The sequence below is a fragment of the Erpetoichthys calabaricus genome, chromosome 2 (assembly GCF_900747795.2).
Source record: "Erpetoichthys calabaricus chromosome 2, fErpCal1.3, whole genome shotgun sequence".
Taxonomy (NCBI): Eukaryota; Metazoa; Chordata; class Cladistia; order Polypteriformes; family Polypteridae; genus Erpetoichthys; species Erpetoichthys calabaricus.
In genome coordinates, this window is record NC_041395.2 from 197,787,282 (window position 1) to 197,811,449 (window position 24,168).

Consider the following 24,168-nt stretch of genomic DNA (forward strand, 5'->3'; position numbering starts at 1 on the left):
ATTTTCACTTGTTTCTCTGGTATTTTTAGAATTTTTTTAGGCTCAAGTAGACACTCAGATAGACAGATAGACCTGTCCATCCTTGACTGTCTTGGTGTACACACTTCCTGTGCCCAAAATGGACTCTGTTCCAGTGAATAACAAAAGAACAACTCATCGTAAAGCTTTGCACAAGAGCAGACCGTGCTTTTCACCTTCTGATAAAGGGTTCTTACCATCTGACATGGTCCCAGACAGACAAATGTCAGAATAGGGGAAATGTTCGAGAAGAGCAGGCTGTTCATTAATAATCAATCTATTCCCCTAACTCTTTCAAAAAAGAGGCAGAGATTTGAAAGTGCCACTATCTTTCCTCCATAAAATACATTTGTACTGAAATGTTACAGAATATGGAGCCACAGAGTTTAGTGGCAACTTGTACTTCAGACCAAGCTTGAAAACAGCACTAGATCCATAAACTGAAAGAAGTGTGTCCTCTATTGAACAAAAAGACTGATTATGTCCTGATTACCAGCACACAAGCTAGCCAGAAAGTACTTACTATTTGAATCACTGAAAGTCCATAAGCTACAGAAGAAATAACTTAAAGGAACAAGTGATAGAGAAGACAACACAAGTTAACATCCTAACCTGTATCAACACTAATATATGGACAAGAACAAGCCTTATTTCTGGGCAGCATGCTCACCTCTTCTTTCACATCTGTTTTCCTCTAAGACTCCCCCATTTCATCCTGTTGCTTGGTAAAATTATTAGGGAGCAGTCACATTATAGGGTACTTTACCTTTTTTTTAAAGAACTGTTTTGTTGTATGGTTTTTGAGCTTTTTGATGTACAAACTCCCTGACAGATGTCTGTGTTTCTCCCTTTTGCATATGCTTGCTTATTTTGTTACCTCAATGTGTATTCTTTTGCTTTTTCTGAACATGATTTTTTCTTTTTGAAAGTATAATACTTGACTATCATCATGTCTCCCTAGACTACAACTGCAATTATGGCTGATTTAAATCCATCCTACTTTGATATCCACCCTTGAATCTACATTCCTGCATGTTAGGTATTAGCTCTGAAATGGCATCAAAAGCTTCAACAAGCCTGGAGGGTGTGACTGGCCAGTGTGTGGACCCCAATTACTATTACATAGTAGTGTCAAAAACACTGGATGGAATTCTTCTCATACACAGTCTTCTGCTCTTCATTAATCAGAAACATTGAGCTTGCATTTAAAACTTCACAGGTAGGTTTCTCTTTGTGGTTTAGATTTCTGCACTATGAAAAAGAGTCAAAGTAAATTCTTTGAGAGAAAACAATCCTGTTGGTCATAGACATTAACAGTGAATGCAAACATGAGGTATTAGAAATTCCTAAAAATCATTGTTTGGATGGTGGCTTGTTTCTTGTTTTAATAGTCAATCAAAATGGGAAAAATACATAGAAAAACACATTAAATGAGTTACAATCATGGTTTCAAATCCTCATGAGAGCTGACACCTTTCCTTCTAAATACTTAATTGGAATCAGAGGAAAGGGCATAGTCCAGAAGTGATGAGCGAATGAATACTTCAGAAGGGCAAAACTCCTTTATTTCTGAAGCTGGACCTTTTTTCTCCCTCATGACATTAGCCATTGTGATCAACTATGAGGTTCACCTTCACAATATGTCTTATGCAACTAGTAATGCATTATGACTACACTTTGCATCTTTGTATTGGGAAGCAGTTAGCTTCAGAATACCATACTGTTTGGATAGTATTTATTTCAGTTTTTGAAACTGCAGACTGCTTATACTAAGTATTTTGCTCAAACAAACCATGATGAACTGAGTTTACAGGACTCTTAAAAGCAGTTTAACTACAGAGGCAATTCATAATGAATGTTCTTCTCTCTCATACATTCTTCATGTATTATACTAGAAAATGTATGCATCTGTTTTACTTGGTTACAACTTAATGGTAGAGAGAAAGGAAAACAAGTATGTCACAGAACGAGAAGCTACTTTAATTAGGTTATAAACTGAAAACAGAAAATAAGTATGGACCAGAAGCTGTATTGGTTTATAACAAGAGAATGGCAAGCAGTACGCAGGTTTGTAAAAAGGTCAAAGACTTTCAACAGAGTCATCCATTATAAGGATAGCTAAATGTGTGCGTTGTCACATATCCTGCAGTCCCACAAGAAATTTTAAACATAAATATGACTCGTCCAAAGGTCAAGGAGGCATCAGAGATCGAGACATGAGACCATCTGATTTGGATGTCAGAGAATGTAACCTATGCATAATGCTGATTGCTCAATAAAAATGCCAGCCAGGACAACATCCACCCTTGACAATACTGATTTTCAGTTGCCTTTTCTAAGGACTATATACATCCAGACTTTGCTATCTATTTTATGTCTATTTTATCTTCTTCTATTTGGTATTTCTTATACTTTAATAAACACCACATTGCTTTTGAATTCTATACTTTGTTTTTTATATTCATGAGTGGTTGAAGTAAATATTAGAACACATTGTGTGGGAAGATAGCTGTTTTTCTTGCCCATAGGGTTATCAAGGCATCTCGATGTTTAGAGCAAGTGTAAGTAGAAGAGAGCTGTTGGTCAGAAAGTGCACAGTAAAGGCCTGGCAGAGCATTAAAAAGGAGGAAACCCAGCATCTGGTGATGTCCATGAGTTCAAGACTTCAGGCTGTCATTGCCAGCAAAGGGTTTTCAACCAAGTATTAGAAATGAACATTTTATTTCTAGTTATTTAATTTGTCCAATTACTTTTGAGCCCCTGAAATGAAGGGATTGTGTTAAAAAAATGCTTTAGTTGCCTAACGTTTTATGCAATCGTTTTGTTCACCCCACTGAATTAAAGCATTAAGATCTAACAGAATTAATAAACTAACCACACAAAAGAAGCTAAGAAAAACAATTTTCCTGAAACTTGATTGTCTATTTGGGAAATATGTTGCCTATAATTGTATTATGGTTTACCACAGACACTCTGTTACAGATAATCATGGCTAGTCAATGGTTCTTAGGGAGAGGGATAATACAAAGTTTATTCTCTCGCTAGGAATCAGAGAGACAATGAGAAAGAGAAACAGAAAACCTTACAAGAGTCTGTCAATTTGGACTGAAAATGAAGTTTTGGTGTTACAGTAATTGCTCTATTTTGTTTTCTCATATTGTTACCAATAAATCCATTCATTCATTTTTTAAACTCATGTAAAACTTAGAAGCCTTCAAGAACCACAAAATGTTCTACAAAGTGGGATGCTATAAATTTAGAACCTACTGTGAAAGTCACACAATACAGTGTAGTAAATTTGTTGAAAAGAAAATGCTACATACTGCTGTTCAATTATTAGACAGGTATGCAGACACTCAAGCGGTGCAGCCATCCCCAACAATCATGGGAAGCCTGTGCCTATCCAAGCAGCATGATAGGAAGCACTACTAAGCACTAGTGCATGCACGCTCAGGCAGTTACCCTAAGCAATCATGTGAACATCACAATATTTAGACTTTCAGAAGGAAAACGGTCACTAAGGCAAATCTGTATAAAGATGGACAGTCTTTTCACATTAATATCTACAGTATCTTACATATTTTGTTGCAACAATTATTATTATTAAAAAAGTGGGTGACATGGCTTAAAAATGTTCTCATTAAAACATTTTCTTATTCTGCCTTCTGGCAAAAAAATCACATTACTTATTTTCAGTTAAACACTTAGGATCAGAAAAGAAAATTGAGTTATGTGTGTCACTAATTATAGAAATGTATGCTTCCTGGGTTTCCACACAAGTTTGGAGATAAATATAGGAAAACGGAGGCAAAATGCACCTCTCCAGACTTACAGTTAGGTCCATAAATATTTGGAAGAGACAACTTTTTTCTAATTTTGGTTCTGTACATTACCACAATGAATTTTAAATGAAACAACTCAGATGCAGTTGAAGTGCAGACTTTAAGCTTTAATTCAGTGGGGTGAACAAAACGATTGCATAATAATGTGAGGCAACTAAAGCATTTTTTTACACAATCCCTTCATTTCAGGGGCTCAAAAGTAATTGGACAAATTAATAACTGGAAATAAAATGTCCATTTCTAATACTTGGTTGAAAACCCTTTGCTGGCAATGACAGCCTGAAGTCTTGAACTCATGGACATCACCAGATGCTGGGTTTCCTCCTTTTTAATGCTCTGCCAGGCCTTTACTGCAGCGGCTTTCAGTTGCTGTTTGTTTGTGGGCCTTTCTGTCTGAAGTTTAGTCCTTCAACAAGTGAAATGCATGCTCAATTGGGTTAAGATCAGGTGACTGACTTGGCCATTCAAGAATTTTCCACTTCTTTGCTTTAATAAACTCCTAGGTTGCTTTGGCTGTATGTTTGGGTCATTGTCCATCTGTATCATGAAACGCCGCCCAATCAATTTGACTGCATTTAGCTGGATTTGAGCAGACAGTATGTCTCTGAACACCTTAGAATTCATTCAGCTGCTTCTGTCCTGTGTCACATCATCAATAAACACTAGTGGTTCCAGTGCCACTGGCAGCCATGCACGCCCAAGCCATCACACTGCCTCCACCGTGTTTTACAGATGATTTGGGTATGCTTTGGTAAATGAGTTGTTCCACGCCTTCTCCATACTTTTTTCTTGCCATCATTCTGGTAGAGGTTGATCTTGGCTTCATCTGTCCAAAGAATGTTTTTCCAGAACTGTGCTGGCTTTTTTAGATGTTCTTTAGCAAAGTCCAATCTAGCCTTTCTATTCTTGAGGCTTATGAGTGGCTTTGCACCTTGTAGTGCACCCTCGTATATTTACTTTCATGCAGTCTTCTCTTTATGGTAGACCTGATATCGATATGCCTACCCCGTGGAGAGTGTTTGTTCACTTGTTGGCTGTTGTGAAGGGGTTTCTCTTCACCATGGAAATAATTCTGCGATCATCCACCACTGTTGTCTTCCGTGGACGTCCAGGTCTTTTGCTTGCTGAGTTCACCAGTGCTTGCTTCTTTCTCAGGATGTACCAAACTGTAGATTTTGCCACTCATAATATTGTAAGCAATTTCTCAGATGGGTTTTTTCTGTTTTCGCAGCTTAAGGAAGGCCCACAAACAAACAGCAACTGAAAGCTGCTGCATGTAAAGGCCTGGCAGAGCATTAAAAAGGAGGAAGCCCAGCATCTGGTGATGTCCATGAGTTCAAGACTTCAGGCTGTCATTGCCAGCAAAGGGTTTTCAACCAAGTATTACAAATGAACATTTTATTTCTAGTTATTTAATTTGTCCAATTACTTTTGAGCCCCTGAAATGAAGGGATGTGTTAAAAAAAATGCTTTAGTTGCCTAACATTTTTATGCATCGTTTTGGTTCACCCCACTGAATTAAAGCTGAAAGTCTACACTTCAACTGCATCTGAGTTGTTTCATTTAAAATTCATTGTGGTAATGTACAGAACCAAAATTAGAAAAAAGTTGTCTCTGTCCAAATATTTATGGACCTAACTGTAGTTGCTAACCCTACATGGTTTGCTGTTTTCAGTTCCTTTGCAACTGGGCTAAAAGCTGGTTATTTTTGTATAATACTCAAAATTGATTATTGCTGTATTATTATTTTTCTCCTGTTTTTGGAATCTGTTCATAAAAAAACAGCCTAAACACATGAAACAAATGACACATCTTAAAAATTATAGTCATACATCACAGGCTTTGCATTAAACTGATTAAGTGTCTTACATTTTGCAAAAAAGCACACAGTTCTTTGGTTGTACTATTATTCTCATACCAGTAACAAGGGGGGCCGCCCCCTGCTCGCCTACCCCCGGCGTTTGAACCCTAGCCTGCTGGGCAGCTACGTGTGAGGATGACGCACGTTTAATACGGAGCGTTCGCCCGTGTCACTCTGGGGCCTCCCACTATTAATACGGAGCTCCGTCCGTACTATTATGCGGTGCATTGTGGACTACTTGCAGACCCCGTAGTGTTTTCCCGTTTCAGTTTGTATCACGGTCAGTCGAGCTTTTGTTTTGAAGCTTTTGAATTCCGGTTTTCATTATCTGTAACCTGCTGTCCATGTGTTTGGCCCCCTCGTTTAACCTGTTTATGACGTTTTAACTTTGCTTTCTACTCTGTCTTTCATTTCTGATCTCGCTTTATTCTGCTTTTGTTTCAATGACACCTGGTCTGTGGTGAATATATTTTCGCTTTTTCGAGTAATAATTTTCATTTGTTTGCAGATACGTGTAGCGAATACACTTGACTTGAGCATTCCTAGTTTTCAAACTCTTTTCTCTGTACGTTTAGCATTCATTTGCTCAGAGGTTGATGTGCTTGCTGCTTTCTGAGCAGCTCTTCTTTTCTCCACCCTTATGGGCCCCGCTTCTTCTCTTCTTGTCGGCATCTCTTCGGGTTAAAACTGATTAAGGCAGTGTTTGTGTTGCAATTAGTACGTTTACTTTAAGTTTTCACTTAAGCTGGCACTTAAGTCTTCAACCTGCCTCAAGAATGATTTAAGATAAAAAAAAAGAGGGTAGGGGAAGTGACGGATAAGTGATGATAACGGCACCCTTATGCATGCGTTGCACAACCGCCCTGCTGGCTGCTACCGAAAGTTGATTCTACAATAAAATAAAAAGCGGAATAACCTTGGAGGTCAATCATTACCCTGAAAGCAGATAGTAGACGTCATGTAGTATATGTGTTCCAAATTTCAGGTCAATAGTTCAAATGGTTTGCGAGCTACAGGTGATTTAAAATCCTGGACAGGCAAATGAACAGCCACGGTAGCGTATTATATATAAAGATAAAGATTGCCAGGTTATACAAGGCATTTTTTAATGTTGTACTTTCCAAAACTACTTGGGATTTTTTGAATTAAAGAGAGCTGTTCTGAAATATCACATTGGGATGTTGACTGAATTTAATTATTTATGAAGGGGCATGCCAGTGTTATTGTGAAATTTAATGAGTTGTATTTTTCAAGTGTTATACATCACCTTGGATAAAGGCAGTAGTTGAATAAGAAATAACAATACATTTAGAAGGGTTTGGACAGTAGTGCTTTGTGGCTTGAAGTATGGGGATGATGGTGTTACAACAGTCCCTGTCTCGATCCCTTCTTCCTAACCAATCATTTAAATCCTCTAATATTGACAGTAAAATATATTTCCTGGAAAAAAGGATTAGAGTGTCACATTAGAGTATGAAAATACAGAAGCAGACATGGTGCCACATCTTTGAAAATGGTGATTAAGATGAGGCTTACAGAGCAAAGATGCTAGGTGCTAACACTCCTTGATGGCAACTGGCCTTCTCCCCTTCCCATAGACTTGTTGCCAGTGCTATAAGATATAAGCTCACAGATGCAGGTGGGACTAGGAATATGAGCTGAGGAGTAGCTTATTGTGTTTATTAGGAAAAACAGGATTTTGTCTTTTGAAGACGTGTAGTCTTTTGGCTTTTTTAGGTCATGACTAAGAGAATGCTAAGAGGTAGCACTCTCACTACAGTATATACAATAAGTCAAAAAAGTGCTTTAATTCACATTACAGGTGGAAAGATTCTACTTTTCCTGCATTATTCACAGTAATGCATTTTTTAATAAGTTTTAAAACACTTTTCAAATGTAGAGAAATATGCTGCTGATGGTTGTCCATAAATAAATAAATTCAATAAATTAAAAATATTGTGAAACAATGGAGAGTTTTAGAGTGGTCTACTAACATTGCTGACAGGATTTAGTACCCATATTATAGCCAGGATGCACTCTATATTAAATATGCAGGTTCACACGTGTTCCTGTGGATTTCCACTTACTGTCTGATGTCATGCTGCCACTTGATAAGTAACCATAAATTCTACCAATGAAAGAATGTGTGAAAGTGCCCCACAACTGAATATCAAGGACAAAAGGCAAGGGGGGCACTAAAAGGAAGCATGGACATGTGACAGACTGTACCTCAATTTGGTTCTTTAGGTCCTGTTCTTGTTCCTGACACTTCTTCTGCTCCTGGAAAACTTGCAGTTCTGCATTTTTCTTTGTATATTTCTCTTCTAGGATCATTTTGGCCTTTTTCTCCTGACGCTGATCCTTTAAGTGAGCGATCATTTCGTTGCGTCGCTGAAAGAAGTCGGAACGTCTTAATTTAACAAGAACACACTGAATTTGCCTTTTTCTGACATTTGTGTGCCTACCTGCACTTCCTGTTCCTTCTCCTCTCTTATCTCCTGTAACTTTCTCTGTAGTAACTTTATCCTCTGGCGACTCTCTTCTTCGCTGTATTAAATTGGAAACCATGTCAGCTGAAGATGCCCATTTACAACTTACTAGCTTCAGAATAATCAGATGTCCAAACTAAAGTTGCTTAAACATCTGACCTGGCAATTATATCCTGGAGACCAGCCTTCTGATCCATCTCCATCTCAACAGCCTGCAGCAACTTGTGGAATGTACCAGTTGAGCGCACTTCCTGCAAAGTGTCTTTGATCACAGCTTCTGCAAACTGTCTGTAAGAGGTGGTAGAAAGAAGGTTGGGGAAGGGGAGTAGGTTATTAGAACAAATTCAACACAACCAAAAATACTAAGAGCAACAAACTTTTGTGTATTCTGACCTGTCCCACTGCACCTTGAGTAGACCATCTGTGGTACTGAAGGTGGTCTCATCAAGATCTCTGGTCATTGAATGATCACTTGTCATATCCCCTAGATGATCTCCCCGCATTTCAGACCTTGATGATCGTATATCACCGAAGGAAGGCTGCAGAGCAAGTTTGCAAAAAGCAAATTAAAGGCACATGATGTCATCTTCAATGAGAGGACAACTAAGCTCACCGATAAAGTGCACACCTTGCTAGAGGTTGGCAAGCTTCTTCCAAGAATGGCCAGCTGCTCGAGACAATCTTCTAGGACAACAGAAACACGAAGCCGTTCAAGATCTGACAGGACCTCCATTATAGTAATTCCTGAACTGAAATCCAAATAGCACTAGACTAAAAAGGAAAGGGTAAAATTATTACTGAACTTCAGATTCATCTAAATCTGAAATTTACCTCTGATAAACCCAGACTTTGCAAGATCTTTTTTAAAGATATTATTACTTTAAATTTGACATTTTATGTATTTATCCATCTGATTTCTAAACCCCTTATTTGTATTTCTTCAAAACAAAAAGCTGAAGCCTATCTCAATAACATCAGGAGCAAAACAGAGTCTTTAAACTGGATAAAACACCAGTCTATTACAATGTACACATATGCAAACCCATTGTCATATTATTCAAATCTGAATCACCAGTTAACTTAATATTAGTGTCACTTCTAAACTAGAATCTTGTGAAAAAAGTGCTAAGTGTGTATGCTAACACTGTATTTTTAACAGTTTATCTAGTAAATAAATCCAGGGGACAAACTTTGGAGTTATTTCCAACCATACATATGTATTTCTTCAAAGAAAAGGTGCATAGCTCACTTATAGTAATTTAATCCACTTGCTGTAGCACACCATATTATGCTTAAATGAAGTATTCATTCCCAGTACACTTTCATTGTCTAATTCTAAGTAACCAATTCATCTCCAGTAAATTTTAACTGTCAGACTCAATGGTCCATGGGCTTCATATCCTTTTGCAATAATCCAGTTTTCTGCATCAATATTTTTACTCAAAATTATTCTAAGTATCATTATTCTGCCTCTAGCTAAGGTTCTCTGGTGAACTATTTCCCCAATTCTAACCTGTACCATACCTGGGAAGTGATGTGAGCTGAGCTATATTGTGGGCTCAGATTACCGTCTGTGGTCAAGTTCAACACGCTTAATGTTTAGCAGTAATGGTCCACTTTAACAGCTGAGATACAGCAGAACAATATCTCCCATTTCACCTTTATACAGAAGCTTCAATACATCACATTCAGTTATTCATTTAAACAAACCTAGTGATGTCTATAGTTTTATAAGATTTAATTCCTTAAATTCTTAAGTAATTTTCATAACCAATGTCCAGATAAAGTTCAGTGGTGGTGCACTACTCCTTCAGTTCAACATTTGTACATGTGAGACCAAAGTGTAGATAAATGCTCAGCATTAGTCCTTTCTTCCCCTTCACTTCAACACCTATACAAGTGTGTTTGAAGTGTAGATAAATGTCCAGCATTAGACCTTACTTACCCATGTAGTTGGTATGTAACCTCAGTAGTCAGTTTTCACCTATAAATCCATCTCTTCATTAACCATTTCTGCTCAGGTTACTAATTTCTTTAGGATTAAGAACCAATATCCTACAAAAACTACTTTATTTTAATACCACTTCTTGATCCATCTAAGCACCGGAAATTCATTCTTGTATTTCCTGTAGTCTTCCAAACCTGTTTCTATATGTAGTCATCTACCCCTCACCAAATCTGTCAGCAGCAATTCTCTTTTTTTTAATGGTGGGATGTACACTCGTACGTAGAATTGTTTACTGTAACCCAGTAGTTTAATCTAGTATCGATGGTCTTTAAATCCAGCAATTGTAAAACGAAACCTTCATCTGCGCGTTTCACAGATTTCTTGTTTAATGTGTCTCGCTAACTAGGCATTTTTTAACAACTGCGAACACGCGCACTCCGGGACCTGCGAGACTACCCGTGTCCAGTGAAACTGCGACATCAATGATGTTTGACGTGTACTAAACTAAAAATAATTCAGATTCTATATAAGGAATATGGAAAATCCCATAATCCCACGATACATAATATTAATGAAATGCTGGCTAATCTGTTTAGTATCTTTAAGTGAAGTATCTTTAATTGCAAAGCTTTGGCATAACTGCAGACGGACACTAATACCTCTTTTTAGCGTGTGTTTTCAAATCGGCTCTCGCGAGATCGACTAGAAAGTCCTAGTAAAAACTCATGCAGATTATAACAGGTCGCTTCTGGTCGCCCGGTCATCTCACCAATTTTTATTTTATACAGGCAATCCCATACACCGTTGTACATAAGCGGCGCTTGCAAACATGTTCGTCGCCAAGGCAACGCCAGTGCAGGACCTCCAGTTGTAACTACTTTGCCATTCTACTTCTTAAATGAGTTTCATATTAAAATAAAATAGGTAATATTAATTGCCGTATTACAAATTATATCTCAAAAACGCCTTCCATCTTTTTACTTTTTATATATTTGTATATACACAGGCAATACTTGGCCTCCTTAAACTCGTTAATTACCCGTCAGGCCATGCGCTGGGTCTTTTTCGTCCATCTTGATTTCGAGTACAGGTGAGCTTAGTAAAAGCTGTTGCATTAAATGCTTGTACCATGTATTCGCAGAAATAAATTCTCCCCATAAAACCTGCTTTTGAAATGTAGTATCCGTAAGATCCTATATAAGCAAGTCTGGTCCGATATGATAAAGGGATTATGAAGATATCATTTGGATACTGGGCCGTGGTTCCGCTATTGCTTTCCTCCCTGGCTTCAGCTTTAGTTTGAGCCAGAGAATAAATACTGAACAACCGGCTTAGTGATGCCGTAAATTGTGATAAAAAGAGTAACCGTAACAATACAATATGCTTGCAAATGGAGCAGAAGTCGTGGAGTTAAATGGAAAAATACAAATCCAGAATTTTGATGGCTTCCAAGGGAGTCTTGAGTGTGTAGTGTTCACATAGGGACATTGTCTTTAATACAGTCAGAAGTATAAATGATAATTGACGCTTTATTTTGCAGGCCTATCATGGCTCCAGTTAAACAACTGACGCTTTATTTTGCAGGCCTATCTGTGCTCCAGTTGAACAACCACGATGCCGGGAAGGTGAGTTGATTTTGTATCGCTATCGATCTAGATTTGGTGATAGGTATTCAGGTTCATTTGAGAATGCATTTCGTCATCTAGTCTCACGGGCTTCATTTTTATTTGGCACCCTTGACGCACGCAGACACACAAATCTTACTTGGTACTCGTTTTGTTCGATTCGTAAAACGCAGAAAATTAGAAGTTGATACTGTAGTATAGAAAAATCAATGTTACTGCAGAATTCCTGTAAATTCGAGAACTTTTCAGGTAAAGGACACAAAATCTTGTTTCCCTGCTTATTGTGGTAACGTTCATGTAAGTGATTTGGACATAGTTCAGATACGATTCTGTCGCATTTGACAGTTCATATTGGCAAGGTTTCTTCCTTTACAAGTCAGCTTGTATTATGTGTGAATAATACCAGTTTGGTACTGTTCATAACTTGCAGCTTTCATGCAAGAACATTTATACCAGTTGACATTTTTACTACTCGGATTTTCAGTTTGCATTTTTAAAAGTTTATTCTTTGTGTAAAATTGCCCATTCAATCTTTGTTGTTGGTTGAAAGTGAATTTTTTTATTTAAAGTAAATTACTGAATATATCTTGGCTTTAAATTGACGTTTTATTTACCCACAATGTTATATGTATGTATGTGTGTGTGTATATATTTTAATATAACCTACTCAGTGAAGCGTGAAATGTAATAAGGTTTATGTATGTGCACTACATGCACAAGAATAGGTTATAAATAACTTTGGATGGGTGAATATGTGTATATCCTTATATTTGCTGTTACTTGCTAATTGTAGATTTTCTTTCAACAGACTTTGGAGCAAGGCTATTTTTGCTGGCTACAAGCGTGGTCTGCGTAACCAGCGTGAACATACAGCCCTGCTAAAAATTGAAGGTGCATACACTCGCATGGAAACAGAGTTCTACCTGGGCAAACGCTGTGCCTATGTGTACAAAGCAAAAAAGTAGGTGACCCAGTAATATGCTTGGAAGCATTACTTGTAGAATATCCATGGGCTAAAAGCAAGCTTGTTACAAGTGTTTTGTTGTCCTTGAGTGGTTATTGAGGTTGAACAAAATTATAGAATGGATTTGTTTCACAAAATTTTGGCCTACATGAGAGAGAGTAGAAATACATTGTTCTTGTCACCTACAATTTGGTGGTGTTTGTGATGCACATTATGACACTGTTAATCTCCTTCCTGTCCTCCTCTGTGAAGAGAGTAACCTGTTGATAGGGTTGTTACCTGTGTGTTGATTCAGTTGCATTTATTTTTATGTGTACAGTTTTACACATTTACCCTATAAATAAAAAAAATGCTACGGATGATGGCATCTAATGGATAACAGTATTACTGTTCTTACTCTTCATCATATTTTTCAGTAATACAGAAGTAGGCGTTTTAGTTCTGCCTAATTTCCAATTTAAATGATTTTTAAAATGAGAACAATTTAGAAATAACCTGTACAATTTATAAACTTAACATTTTTGTTCGACTGAAGAATTTTTTTTTTTTTTTTTTTTTTGTTCTCAATTTCAATATCGATATTTTACTGGAAGATCAGGTATTGCTGTATGTCCTGAAACACTTTAGTATTGAAGTAAATAGTATTCAACAACTGGATTGATACACAATGGTGCAAGTTTCACTGAATCTAGCTGATGCCTCAAAGCATTGTTTTCTTCTATTACGAGTGAATTCTCTTCAGTTACTTACACAGCAGGATTCCTATTACAAGCCAAAAACAATGTACTTTACATGTAAAAACAAAACACACTCATCAGTTACACCTCCTTTTAATGTGTGTATATCTAAGGACTTTATAAAATTTGTGTTATTTTAAGTATTGTAATTTGGAAACGTACCGGTAGTTATATTAGGATAGGCCAGCTGACCAGGGAAGAGGAGTGAAGCAGTTTCAGTCTAATAGCTTCCAGACAAAGCGCATCGGTTGTCATTAAGAAGTACTTAATTGTATTGCTTGGTGTTTTGTCATATTTTTCTCTTGTGACAGTTTTTATACCTAATATCTACATGTGAGTTCTTAATAAAGTGAATTGGTTAATCTGATGGCTCTATAAGGATAGTATGACTAGGTGATTGGAATGGCAAATTTTAGTTGGTAGATTTCTTCTGTTTAACACTTTACATGCATAATATCAGTAATGTCCTAGGATCTGTTTAAAATAGTAACTGGACATTTTGACCAAAACTTTCCCTGTCTTTGTCAGCAGGCAGATTACTTGTATTGAATTTTTTTTTAATCCAACATAGATTTCTGCAGTAGTTCAAAAAAGTAATTGAGCCCAATATGCTCCAGTAGTCATTTGTTTCTGAAATTGTATTACGGTGAAGGTGTCCTGTTTATTCGAATGGGATTTGTTCCATATAATTTCATTATCAAATCACAGTGTTGTGCCAGATGTGTAATTGAAAATTCAGATCTCTCTTCTGGCATTATTGGTTTTTGAATAGGCCATTTAGTTTCCCTAATTAAAGTAGCATTGTTGGTAAGAGCAATGAATTCATTTTAAATAAACACTACTATCTTCTGTTGTAGTGCTCCCTTCACAAGTGGAATGAAAACTGTGACTAGCTGTTTGTTAATTTAATGTCAGGATGCCCTGTGAAGATTTTGTAAAATGCATGAAAAATTAATGAAATTGATCTTTTTGCCCCCAGGAGAAAATTTTTCAAAAAATGTAAAATGGATTTATCTGATTTATAGTACCTACTATCAGGGGAAAGCCAAATCAATTCTAAATTAAAATAAGACTAGTAACTAGTAAATAAGTTTAGAACAAAGAGAAAAATGGTGAGAAATATATAGCTTCTGTAAAAAGGCTGCCTCTTGCACAGCGCCTGGAGGTAAGATAAATCACAATGTTTAAAGGGTTTATACATTGCTAGTAGTTTAAATTATCACAGATGCTGTTTTCTGTACTTTGCCTGTTTAGAGTGGTGTGTGATGCAAAAATGTAATGTCTGTGTGCCTTTTGTAGATATTATGTGCATTTTGAAATACTGTAATTTTTCAGGAGAAATAAATGTTATCAGAAGTGTAATTCGACAGTGAAAACACTATTAGTCAGCTACAGATATTCACGTTTCACACTGGAAAGTAAATTATGTGCTGTCACAGCAGATATACTTAAAGGATGTTAATCCCTAATTTATCACCTAATCAAAAACATTTTTAAATGTTGTCTGTATGGAGGTGAAAGCAGCCTGTTGGGCTTTAACGATTTTAAAATTAATCACAAAATGGATTAACTATCAAAGAAATAGTTGTAAGTTTCATATTAGCCTGATAGCTAGCTGCTTTATATATTGCACTTAATATATATCAATGTATTAAATGCCTTTGCAAGGGATGCACATTTGAATTTTCATATTTGGTGTTGTGTATTTATTGTGTTTTAAATTTTCTTTAATTTTCATCATGTTTCCTCTGTTATGAGCTAAGTCACAGAGTGAAATGTGGTGCTCCTTCTCACTAAAACAAATTAGTTTTGCCAGTTAAACCATGTTGTATCATGGACATATATAGTAAACTGGTTTAACTAGAAAAAGTCTGTTGATGGAGAGCACAGACACTAAATTTTTTAGTATACCTACTATTTGGCTTGTGCCTTTATCTAAGGTGACTTATATTTTTCATACAATTGGTTACATTTCTCTTGGTTTTCCAATTGGAGCACAGGCAGGTCAAATGACTTGCTTATGGTCACATAATGTCAGTAGTGAGATTTTAACCCACAACTTCAGGGTTTGAAGTCCAAAGCCTTAACAGCGCTACACCACACTGCCTTCCTAGGGTACACTGGCTAAGAAATATTTGACTGTGACCCCTCAGGCTTCAATTGTATTATTAAATTGGATACAACTTTACTATCAAAACCAGATATTTTGATATTTCTAAGGTATGATTACAGCTACGAGTGTTCAATGCAAAATTGAATGTCTGCATGATTTTTTTTTTTTGATTTTTAAAAGGGCCTCAAACCATGATAGTGATGTCTCTATAGTACTTAAAATTGTGGGCTTGTATGGTTCCTTGTCAGAAATTTCAGTCCATAATGGACATAATAAATCCCTCATTATGTGAATTTCCCCCTGGGATTAATAAAGTATCTATCCTATCTATCCTATCCATCTATCCTATCCATCTATCTATCTATGCATAATTGAGTTTATAAGAAAAGTTAGGACAGTAGCAACATCTATTTATGTAGCACATTTTCATACAAATGATGTAGCTCAAACTGCTTTACAGATTAAAGAAAAGTATATAAAAAAAAAAAATAGTATTTCCTAAGTCTTAATTTATATTAAGTAACAAAGAATAAGTACGGTCTGATGGCCAGGAGGACAAGAAAAAAAAAAAAACAATCTGCAGGGGTTCCGAGGCCACAAGACTTCCCAGCCCCCACTAGGAATTCTACCTAACATAAATTATCTAAATCAGTCTTCGTGGTTTTCAGGCTTCAGTTGCAAGAATTAGATGATGGTCAGTGGGACATCTCTTCTTCAATCCATCAATGTAGGGATTGCATGTTGTCTTGATCAGGTGGTGGTGGCGGCGCAGATCACCACCTCAGAAAACCGGAAAAAGAACAGTAGAGAAAGTAGGGGTTAGTACGGATTGCGGAGCCATGATTAAAACCGATAATTAAATTCATACACAGAATATCAGGGTTACACTAAAATTGTAAAAAGTGCTCCACTTTATTAGCCTGGCAAATTTCTATCAGTAAGCTATTCCAGATTTTAGGTGCACAACAGCAGAAGGCTGCCTCACCACTTCTTTTAAGTTTAGGTCTTGGAATTATAAGCAGACACTCATTTCAAGAGCTAAGGTTTACGATTTGGTGTGTAAAGTGAAATGCATTCCAAAATATAGGCTTTGTAAACAATAAGCAGTATTTTAAAGTCAATTGTAAATGGCACAGGTAACCAGTGTAGTCACATCAAAACTGTAGAGATGTGCTCAGATTTTCTTTTCCTAGTTAAGGTTCTGGCACCTGCATTCTGCACTAGTTCCAACCGATTGATGTCTTTTTTTCGGTAGTCCTGAGAGGAGTGTGTTGCAGTAATATAGTGAACTAAAAACAAAAGCATGAACTAATTTTTCAGCATCTTTTAAAGTTATAAGGGATCTAACATTTGCTATATTAAGTGAAGAAATGCTTTCCTAGTAATCTGATTAATATGTGATTTAACAGTAGTCATTTGTAAACTTACCATGTAGTGGAAATAACAATCACCACTTTGACAATAATCTTAAAAGCATTATCTGTAATGGTAAAGTTTAGGAATGATATGGGAATTATCATGTGGCTCTTTATCTTCATGCATTACAGAGGTCATGGTAATCCGTTACTAAACCTTTGTCCAAAATTATTAAATCAAGCTAATTTTACTTTTGGTGTATTGAGAAGTTTTTCTTGATAAAGGATAATGCTGGTACAATCAATAATTTGCAGATACAATCATCTCGATGTTTTTCATGCCTTGACTGCAGAAAAATTAGTGTCTGCCTTTAGTCAAATGACACATTTAAGTTTGGATATGAAATTGAGTCATTACAGGTTTTGATAACTTTGTCATTACACACCTTTTTGATGTACTTGGTCTGCTGAACCATAGCTGTAGTTGAACTAGAAGAATTCAAGACATCTATGAAGATTGTTCCTTTTGTTTGGAATCTGGTTAAGATCTGGGAAGGCTTGCTTTACTGTGTGTGATATTCTGAGTTTACTTAATGTGTTGCCACACACTTCTGACAGTTTCACCGTAGAAAAACCTGTTGTTACATATGAAGGGTTAATAACAGGGTTGGTCGTGCTAGATATGCAGTTGAGAGGTCTGGTTTCCCTCAGTGACGCATGGGATATGCTTTATACTACTAATCTCCAACCAATGACATTAAGTGTTGATCTCTGAAAAAGCTCCATAGAAAAATAGTGCTCATCTTTGGGAACATGTAAGCAACCATTGCTGCTCAGTGCAGTCTTGAACAGCAGATGAGCATTTGCTAAGGTGTCAGATGGATAAGTTGTATTTGAGGTTGGGTTTAGTGATGCTCCGATCAGGTTTTTAAAGGCTGATACCGATCACTGATTTCATGTTACTTGATCAGTTGATTCTGTTTTTTTTCTTCTTCCTCTTTAAAAAACATTTTAAACTAAGCTCCTGCATAACCAGATGCATAGAAGCTTTATGTCCTGTATTAAAGTGTATTTTTATAATTAAACTACAGACTACTTGTGTTTAATTTTTATTAGCAAAATACAATTCTGTAGGCTTACTGTTCAGTGACCATAAAAATACTAAAATAAAATTGCCTTAAGTTTACAAACTTAGTAAATATGTACAAAAATACATATGACATAAAAGAAAATGCTTCTCATAATTTCAAGCTGTCATTTTTTTTTTCTGTAACAGCTTAATTTAAGGTAGTTTTCACCATTTCTTGGACAAAAAATATACACCCTCTCTCGCACAATTGATAGTATTAACTAAACACTGCTTAAATGTAAATATACAGTGCATCTGGAAAGTATTCACAGCACATCACTTTTTCCACATTTTGTTCTGTTACAGCCTTATTCCAAAATGGATTAAATTCATTTTTTTCCCCGGAATTCTACACACAACACCCCATAATGACAACGTGAAAAAAGTTTACTTGAGATTTTTGCAAATTTATTAAAAATAAATTGAGAAAGCACATGCACATTAAGTATTCACAGCCTTTGCCATGAAGCTCAAAATTGAGCTCAGGTGCATCCTGTTTTCCCTGATCATCCTTGAGATGTTTCTGCAGCTTAATTGGAGTCCACCTGTGGTAAATTCTGTTGATTGGACATGATTTGGAAAGGCACACACCTGTCTATATAAGGTCCCACGGTTAACAGTTCATGTCAGAGCACAAACCAAGCATGAAGTCAAAGGAATTGTCTGTAGACCTCCGAGACAGGATTGTCTCGAGGCAAAAATCTGGGGAAGGTTACTGAAAAATTTCTGCTGCTTTGAAGGTCCCAATGAGCATAGTGGCCTCCATCATCTGTAAGTGGAAGAAGTTCTAAACCACCAGGACTCTTCCTAGAGCTGGCCGGCCATCTAAACTGAGCGTATCAGGGGAGAAGGGCCTTAGTCAGGGAGGTGACCAAGAACCCGATGGTCACTCTGTCAGAGGTCCTCTGTGGAGAGAGGAGAACCTTCCAGAAGGACAACCATCTCTGCAGCAATCCAAGAAATCAGGCCTGTATGGTAGAGTGGCCAGACGGAAGCCACTCCTTAGTAAAAGACACATGACAGCCTGCCTGGAGTTTGCCAAAAGGCACCTGAAGGATTCTGACCATGAGAGAGAAAATTCTCTGGTCTGATGAGACAAAGATTGAACTCTTTGATGTGAATGCCAGGCATCACGTTTGGAGGAAACCAGGCACCGCTCATCGCCAGGCCAATACCATCCCTACAGTGAAGCATGGTGGTGGCAGCATCATGCTGTGGGGATGTTTTTCAGCAGCTGGAACTGGGAGACTAGTCAGGATAAAGGGAAAGATGACTGCAGTAATGTACAGAGACATCCTGGATGAAAACCTGCTCCAGAGCGCTCTTGACCTCTGACTGGGGTGACGGTTCATCTTTCAGCATGACAACGACCCTAAGCACACAGCCAAGATATCAAAGGAGTGGCTTCAGGACAACTCTGTGAATGTCCTTGAGTGGCCCAGCCAGAGCCCAGACTTCAATCCGATTGAACATCTCTGGAGAGATCTTAAAATGGCTGTGCACCGACGCTTCCCATCCAACCTGATGGAGCTTGATAGGTACTGCAAAGAGGAATGGGCGAAACTGGCCAAGGATAGGTGTGCCAAGCTTGTGGCATCATATTCAAACAGACTTGAGGCTGTAATTGCTGCCAAAGGTGCATTGACAAAGTATTGAGCAAAGGTTGTGAATACTTACGTACATGTGCTTTCTCAGTTTTTTTTTTTTTATGTTTAATAAATTTGCAAAAACCTCAAACATTTTTCACATTGTCATTATGGGGTGTTGTGTGTAGAATTCTGAGGAAAAAAATGAATTTAATCCATTTTGGAATAAGACTGTAACATAACAAAATGTGGAAAAAGTGATGCGCTGTGAATACTTTCTGGATGCACTGTACCTGCACTTAGTTTTAAACATTTTTAACCATGTACTACAGCTTTTTTGCCGTTAAAATAAACATCTACTTGTACATGCATGTTATTTTTTTTTTCTTCAGTGTATCAGCTAGACATTTGTAATTCTTGAGGTATAATTATAAAATTTGGATTAACATTTTAATGTAGTACTTGTTTCTTACCAAAACTTGTGCTGTATGTTGCCTAGCAACAAATAATAACCATTGCACAAATTAAAAAAAAAAAAAAAAAGCCTATTTACTAAGCAGCAATTTCAATATTGTCTCTTTTTCCAATTAACTATTGTAAACTGCTCCATTTTAAATAAGCATACAGTCCACTCGAGTGGTGCCCATTTTAATCTAAAGAACAAAATAAAGTTCTGGATTCCTTAAAGTAGCTTTCCTTGATATTTTTGTAGTTGCACTGGAAGACTTATCAAAATTACTTTTTTCAGTTACTCCTCTTTCCTTAACGTAAAGTCTTAAGTAATATACCACCTCTCATTCACTGATAAAGCGAACTTCCACTTGCTGCATGCTTTTTGCACTGCATGAAGTTTTGCTGCAAAAGGATTTTAAAAGGTTTGCAAGCCCTACTTTATTACCTTGCGTAAAGGAGCTACATCTAAATTTACATAAAGCTTAGAAAAGCAGGGGCTGAAAAGTGAAAATTGACCAGTTTCAAGTGGAGGTGTATCAATCGGAGGATCCCTAGTTGGTTTGATGCAGAATGGATTTGCAGAGTGCTTTGGTCTGTAATCATGGTCAGCTTATATACCATCCATAAAGGTGACAGAAGATTCTGTTGTGAATGTGCTAGTGTGACTCTTCAGCTACTTATTGGTGCCATACATTTGAAGCATTGTCTGTTTCACTGTGCAGAATCTTGTGCAAATGACACACCCCTTAAGCAGGCAGTCATCTGACATCTCCCAAGTCCAGCAGCTGTTGTCGTTGAAACGGTGCCTTTGACTACGTTTTTGACCTCTTGATAAAAACGATGTGTTATATCCATTTCTCAACCAGAGTCTGATTTTTAGTTTGAACTCTCATCTCAAATGAATCTGAACATTTATATTTGTAAGCATTATATATAGTCCACTTTGGTATGTGTTGACACACCTTCATGGTGGTGTAGTTTTAATTGTTCCCATTATGTTTACATTAAAATAGCTATAATTTTAAAATATTTAATTCATCCAGTTTTTGTTTAGTTTGCACTCTGCTATATCATGCAACATTTACTGTTTAAACAGGCACAAGAATGTTTCTGATTTGAGGTTTATTGGGTATAATTGGTATTCTCACATAATTAACATGGTTGTGTAAATCTAAGATATAAGAGCAAGTGTTTCTTTATTTACAGAAATACAGTAACCCCTGGTGGGAAACCCAACAAGACCCGTGTGATTTGGGGAAAGGTTACCCGTGCTCATGGGAACAGTGGAATGGTCCGTGCTAAGTTTCGCAGCAATCTCCCTGCAAAAGCAATTGGACATAGAATACGAGTGGTGAGTACCATTTCATAAATGTATTTTAACTAACACCTTGAAATAGGTTATTGAAATAATTGTGATTACCAATTCATACATCTGTTAATGCTCTGAGGCATATCTTGCCTAATGAGTGCAGACACATTTTGAAGTCTTGAGTTCCATTTGTTTCCTGTCCTGTTTCTGTTCAAATTTAACAATTGTCCTGTTTCTTTCAGATGCTGTACCCATCTAGGATCTGAAGTCCTCAAGTACAAAATCTCTTGTATATACAATAAAAGAGTTTCTTTCCAATCTTGCTTTTTTGAGTTTTGTCTTTTCTTGTGGAAATAGTTGTGGTTTAATTAAGCTGCACATTTGAAACTGACTATTTTACATATGAGCACTTCAGTCCCATCAGTACTGACCTGTCTGTGCTTACAGGGTAGCCTGCCTGCAACATTAATTTCTATTTTAAGTAGACGCTAACAGAGACTTTAGTTAATGCTTAATAAGCCTACTACTTTAAGACTAAAAGGCATTAGGTATTTTCATATGTGGCAAGCACACGTGACTTGATGCTTAGTAGCAGTGTGTATGGAATAATTCAATTCTCCCAAGTTCTATCAATTATATGATGATTAATAGGTTTACACCTCCAAATTTCCCATCACATTAGCATAGCATTAATGTTGTGGCTCCTGACAAAGACCAATTTTCATATCTGATAGGGGCAAATATCCATATTTCAAGCAATAAGTTCCTGTTTGTATTGCTTTCTGTTCTAAAACATGAAATGACCTGCAGCAAGAGTGAAGCAGAGCAAAGTCAAAGATTAAATCAAGCAAATATGTCATTTTTTTTTTGTAATTAATTACATACCACAGTTGTTTACATTTGCCTAATGGCAGATAGTGGCCTCCTTGAAACCATAACCTTTTAGATTACAATATACTGCCTTTACTATAAGCTCATGCTAGTTCTCAATACCCTTTTTGAAATGCTTGAAGTCAAAGCTTTCATGGTGGAGTTTGCCCATTGTTTCCATGTCATATGTATGCAGTCGTAACATTCTTGCAAAGAAGAGGATAGACAAAAACCTTCCAGTCAGAGATGTTGGGTTTTGAGCACACCGATTGTGTTATTCGTAGTCACTGGTAACATGAAAACTGATACCTTACATGATTGCTTTGAAGGGGATGCACTCAATCTGTGAACTAAAGATGATAAATTCTTGGGTTTGTAAATCATTCAAACTGCACAGGCTAATCACAATAAAAGTCAAAAATAGCAACACCTTTACAAAATACGTTGTAGAATTATGCCTTTTTCTGTGTCCATCCTTCTAAAAATAGTTTGTATGGGCCTAGAATGGCCGTGGTAAAGCAGATTGGAAATACAACGCGTTCTTCCTTTCCTCGAAACCACGTCACTGCTACAACGTTTTGTTCAACGCCTCGACTTTGCAGCGACGCGAAAAGGAGTGCGTTCTCGTACCTCAAGCACGTGCACGAGCCCTTTCTTTCACTGGCTGTTTTTTTCCGTAATGCGCGCGACTGTTGCACGCTCACGGTTAGCCCGCCTCTTTGCGACGACGATATTAAACCCTATGGTCTCGGGGATTTATGGGAATTGTATTGTTACAGAGCGGTTGCGTGAGGCTGGGATTAAGGTACATCCTGCGAAGGAGGACTACAAATCCCAGCAACGTGGTTGGCGGTGACTGTCGCCAGCTGCCTTTATAAGCAACCCTGTTTTGCTCGCCGGGCTGGTCTAGAGCTGCGGTCGTAGTGATAAGGAAGTAGTGAAGTGTTGTCAGGGAAACGCGATTTCAAGGTAAACGGATATAGAGAAAAGAAACTTGAAAAATTAGGCCTTTTGATTTTGACTGATAATAAACTGGAAACAAATTGTTCAGAATATTTTTTGGAAAATGTATTTCCTTTTTTTTCTGGATGCCGCCGCAATCAAAAAGACGATGTTTTCAAGAAGTCTTAGAGGTTTCTTATGATCCGTCTTGCGGTTTCCGGCGAGACAAATTGAGAGAAAAGGTCGGGTATACCGTCGTTTCCTAGCAGAAGAAACCCAAGCAGAGGTTGCCCGCATCCTTTATCTGCCGCCAGTGCCGTCTCATTCCACTAGGAGGAGAATTAATACTGGGTGCTATAGCACGTACGCTTAGGGTTTGCCTTTTAACAAAATCATCTTGTCCCACTTGAGGGGTTGGGGGGAGAGTACGTATACCGGACTGTGTCAGACTGCTTAATATCTTTACTGCAGATTAGACGGGGATACGTTTTCGTGTTGGGAAGCAGCTGGATTCGAGTAATTGACATTCCTTTGGCATACAACAGAACGTTGGACCGTCTCGTAGTACTGGGAAACGGCCAGGTTGGGTGTCTTTAGTTTTGTCATACCGGGTAATAACGAGTTGTTGCATCGTTATATTGAGAGGACATGCAGAGGTGATTGACATTTTTATCATTCAACTGGACAGAAGCCAGTTCAGCATTGTCTCGCAAAGTAAAGGCCTGGCTGGGCTGCACCCATTTTTCTTTACCGAATCACATACATTGAATTCACCTGCTGCATACTCGGGCTGGAAATTTGAAACCCGACAACTTACATTTTTTGTAGCGCTGGTTAATTTCTGGTTGGGTTCAAATTGTTTTTTTTTTTTTTTTTGTACTTTTAGGGTGCATAGCCTTCTACTGACGAAGTGAGATGAATTAAAAT

At 37.3% G+C, this 24,168-nt stretch overlaps 3 protein-coding genes across 3 annotated transcripts in view; 2 read left to right on the forward strand and 1 right to left on the reverse strand.

Annotated features, from left to right (window-relative positions):
- iqcg (IQ motif containing G) overlaps positions 1-11,015 on the reverse strand; it is a 20,370-nt gene extending 9,355 nt beyond the window's left edge. The window contains 6 exon segments of the mRNA XM_051922582.1: positions 7,951-8,112; positions 8,187-8,268; positions 8,370-8,498; positions 8,604-8,749; positions 8,839-8,981; positions 10,818-11,015. Coding sequence (XP_051778542.1) covers positions 7,951-8,112; positions 8,187-8,268; positions 8,370-8,498; positions 8,604-8,749; positions 8,839-8,943 — 624 coding nt within the window. The 5' untranslated portion in view covers positions 8,944-8,981; positions 10,818-11,015.
- Positions 11,016-11,179: 164 nt separating this feature from the next.
- On the forward strand, positions 11,180-21,747 carry rpl35a (ribosomal protein L35a). Its single transcript, XM_028794962.2, has 5 exons — positions 11,180-11,248; positions 11,743-11,783; positions 12,592-12,744; positions 21,327-21,471; positions 21,672-21,747. Exons 2-5 carry the CDS (start codon positions 11,773-11,775, stop codon positions 21,693-21,695), a joined length of 333 nt encoding a protein of 110 aa, XP_028650795.1. The 5' UTR covers positions 11,180-11,248; positions 11,743-11,772; the 3' UTR covers positions 21,696-21,747.
- A 1,389-nt stretch (positions 21,748-23,136) lies between these two features.
- abcc5 (ATP-binding cassette, sub-family C (CFTR/MRP), member 5) overlaps positions 23,137-24,168 on the forward strand; it is a 32,058-nt gene continuing 31,026 nt past the window's right edge. The window contains exon 1 of the mRNA XM_028794963.2: positions 23,137-23,268. The gene's annotated coding sequence lies outside the window, so the exon portion shown is untranslated. The remainder of the gene's footprint in view (positions 23,269-24,168) is intronic.

Excerpts from the sequence above, each read along its gene's own strand:
- rpl35a (XM_028794962.2), top strand. Across the intron at positions 12,745-21,326 it reads TATGTGTACAAAGCAAAAAA|AAATACAGTAACCCCTGGTG; the intron begins GTAGGTGACCCA and ends CTTTATTTACAG. Across the intron at positions 21,472-21,671 it reads TTGGACATAGAATACGAGTG|ATGCTGTACCCATCTAGGAT; the intron begins GTGAGTACCATT and ends TGTTTCTTTCAG.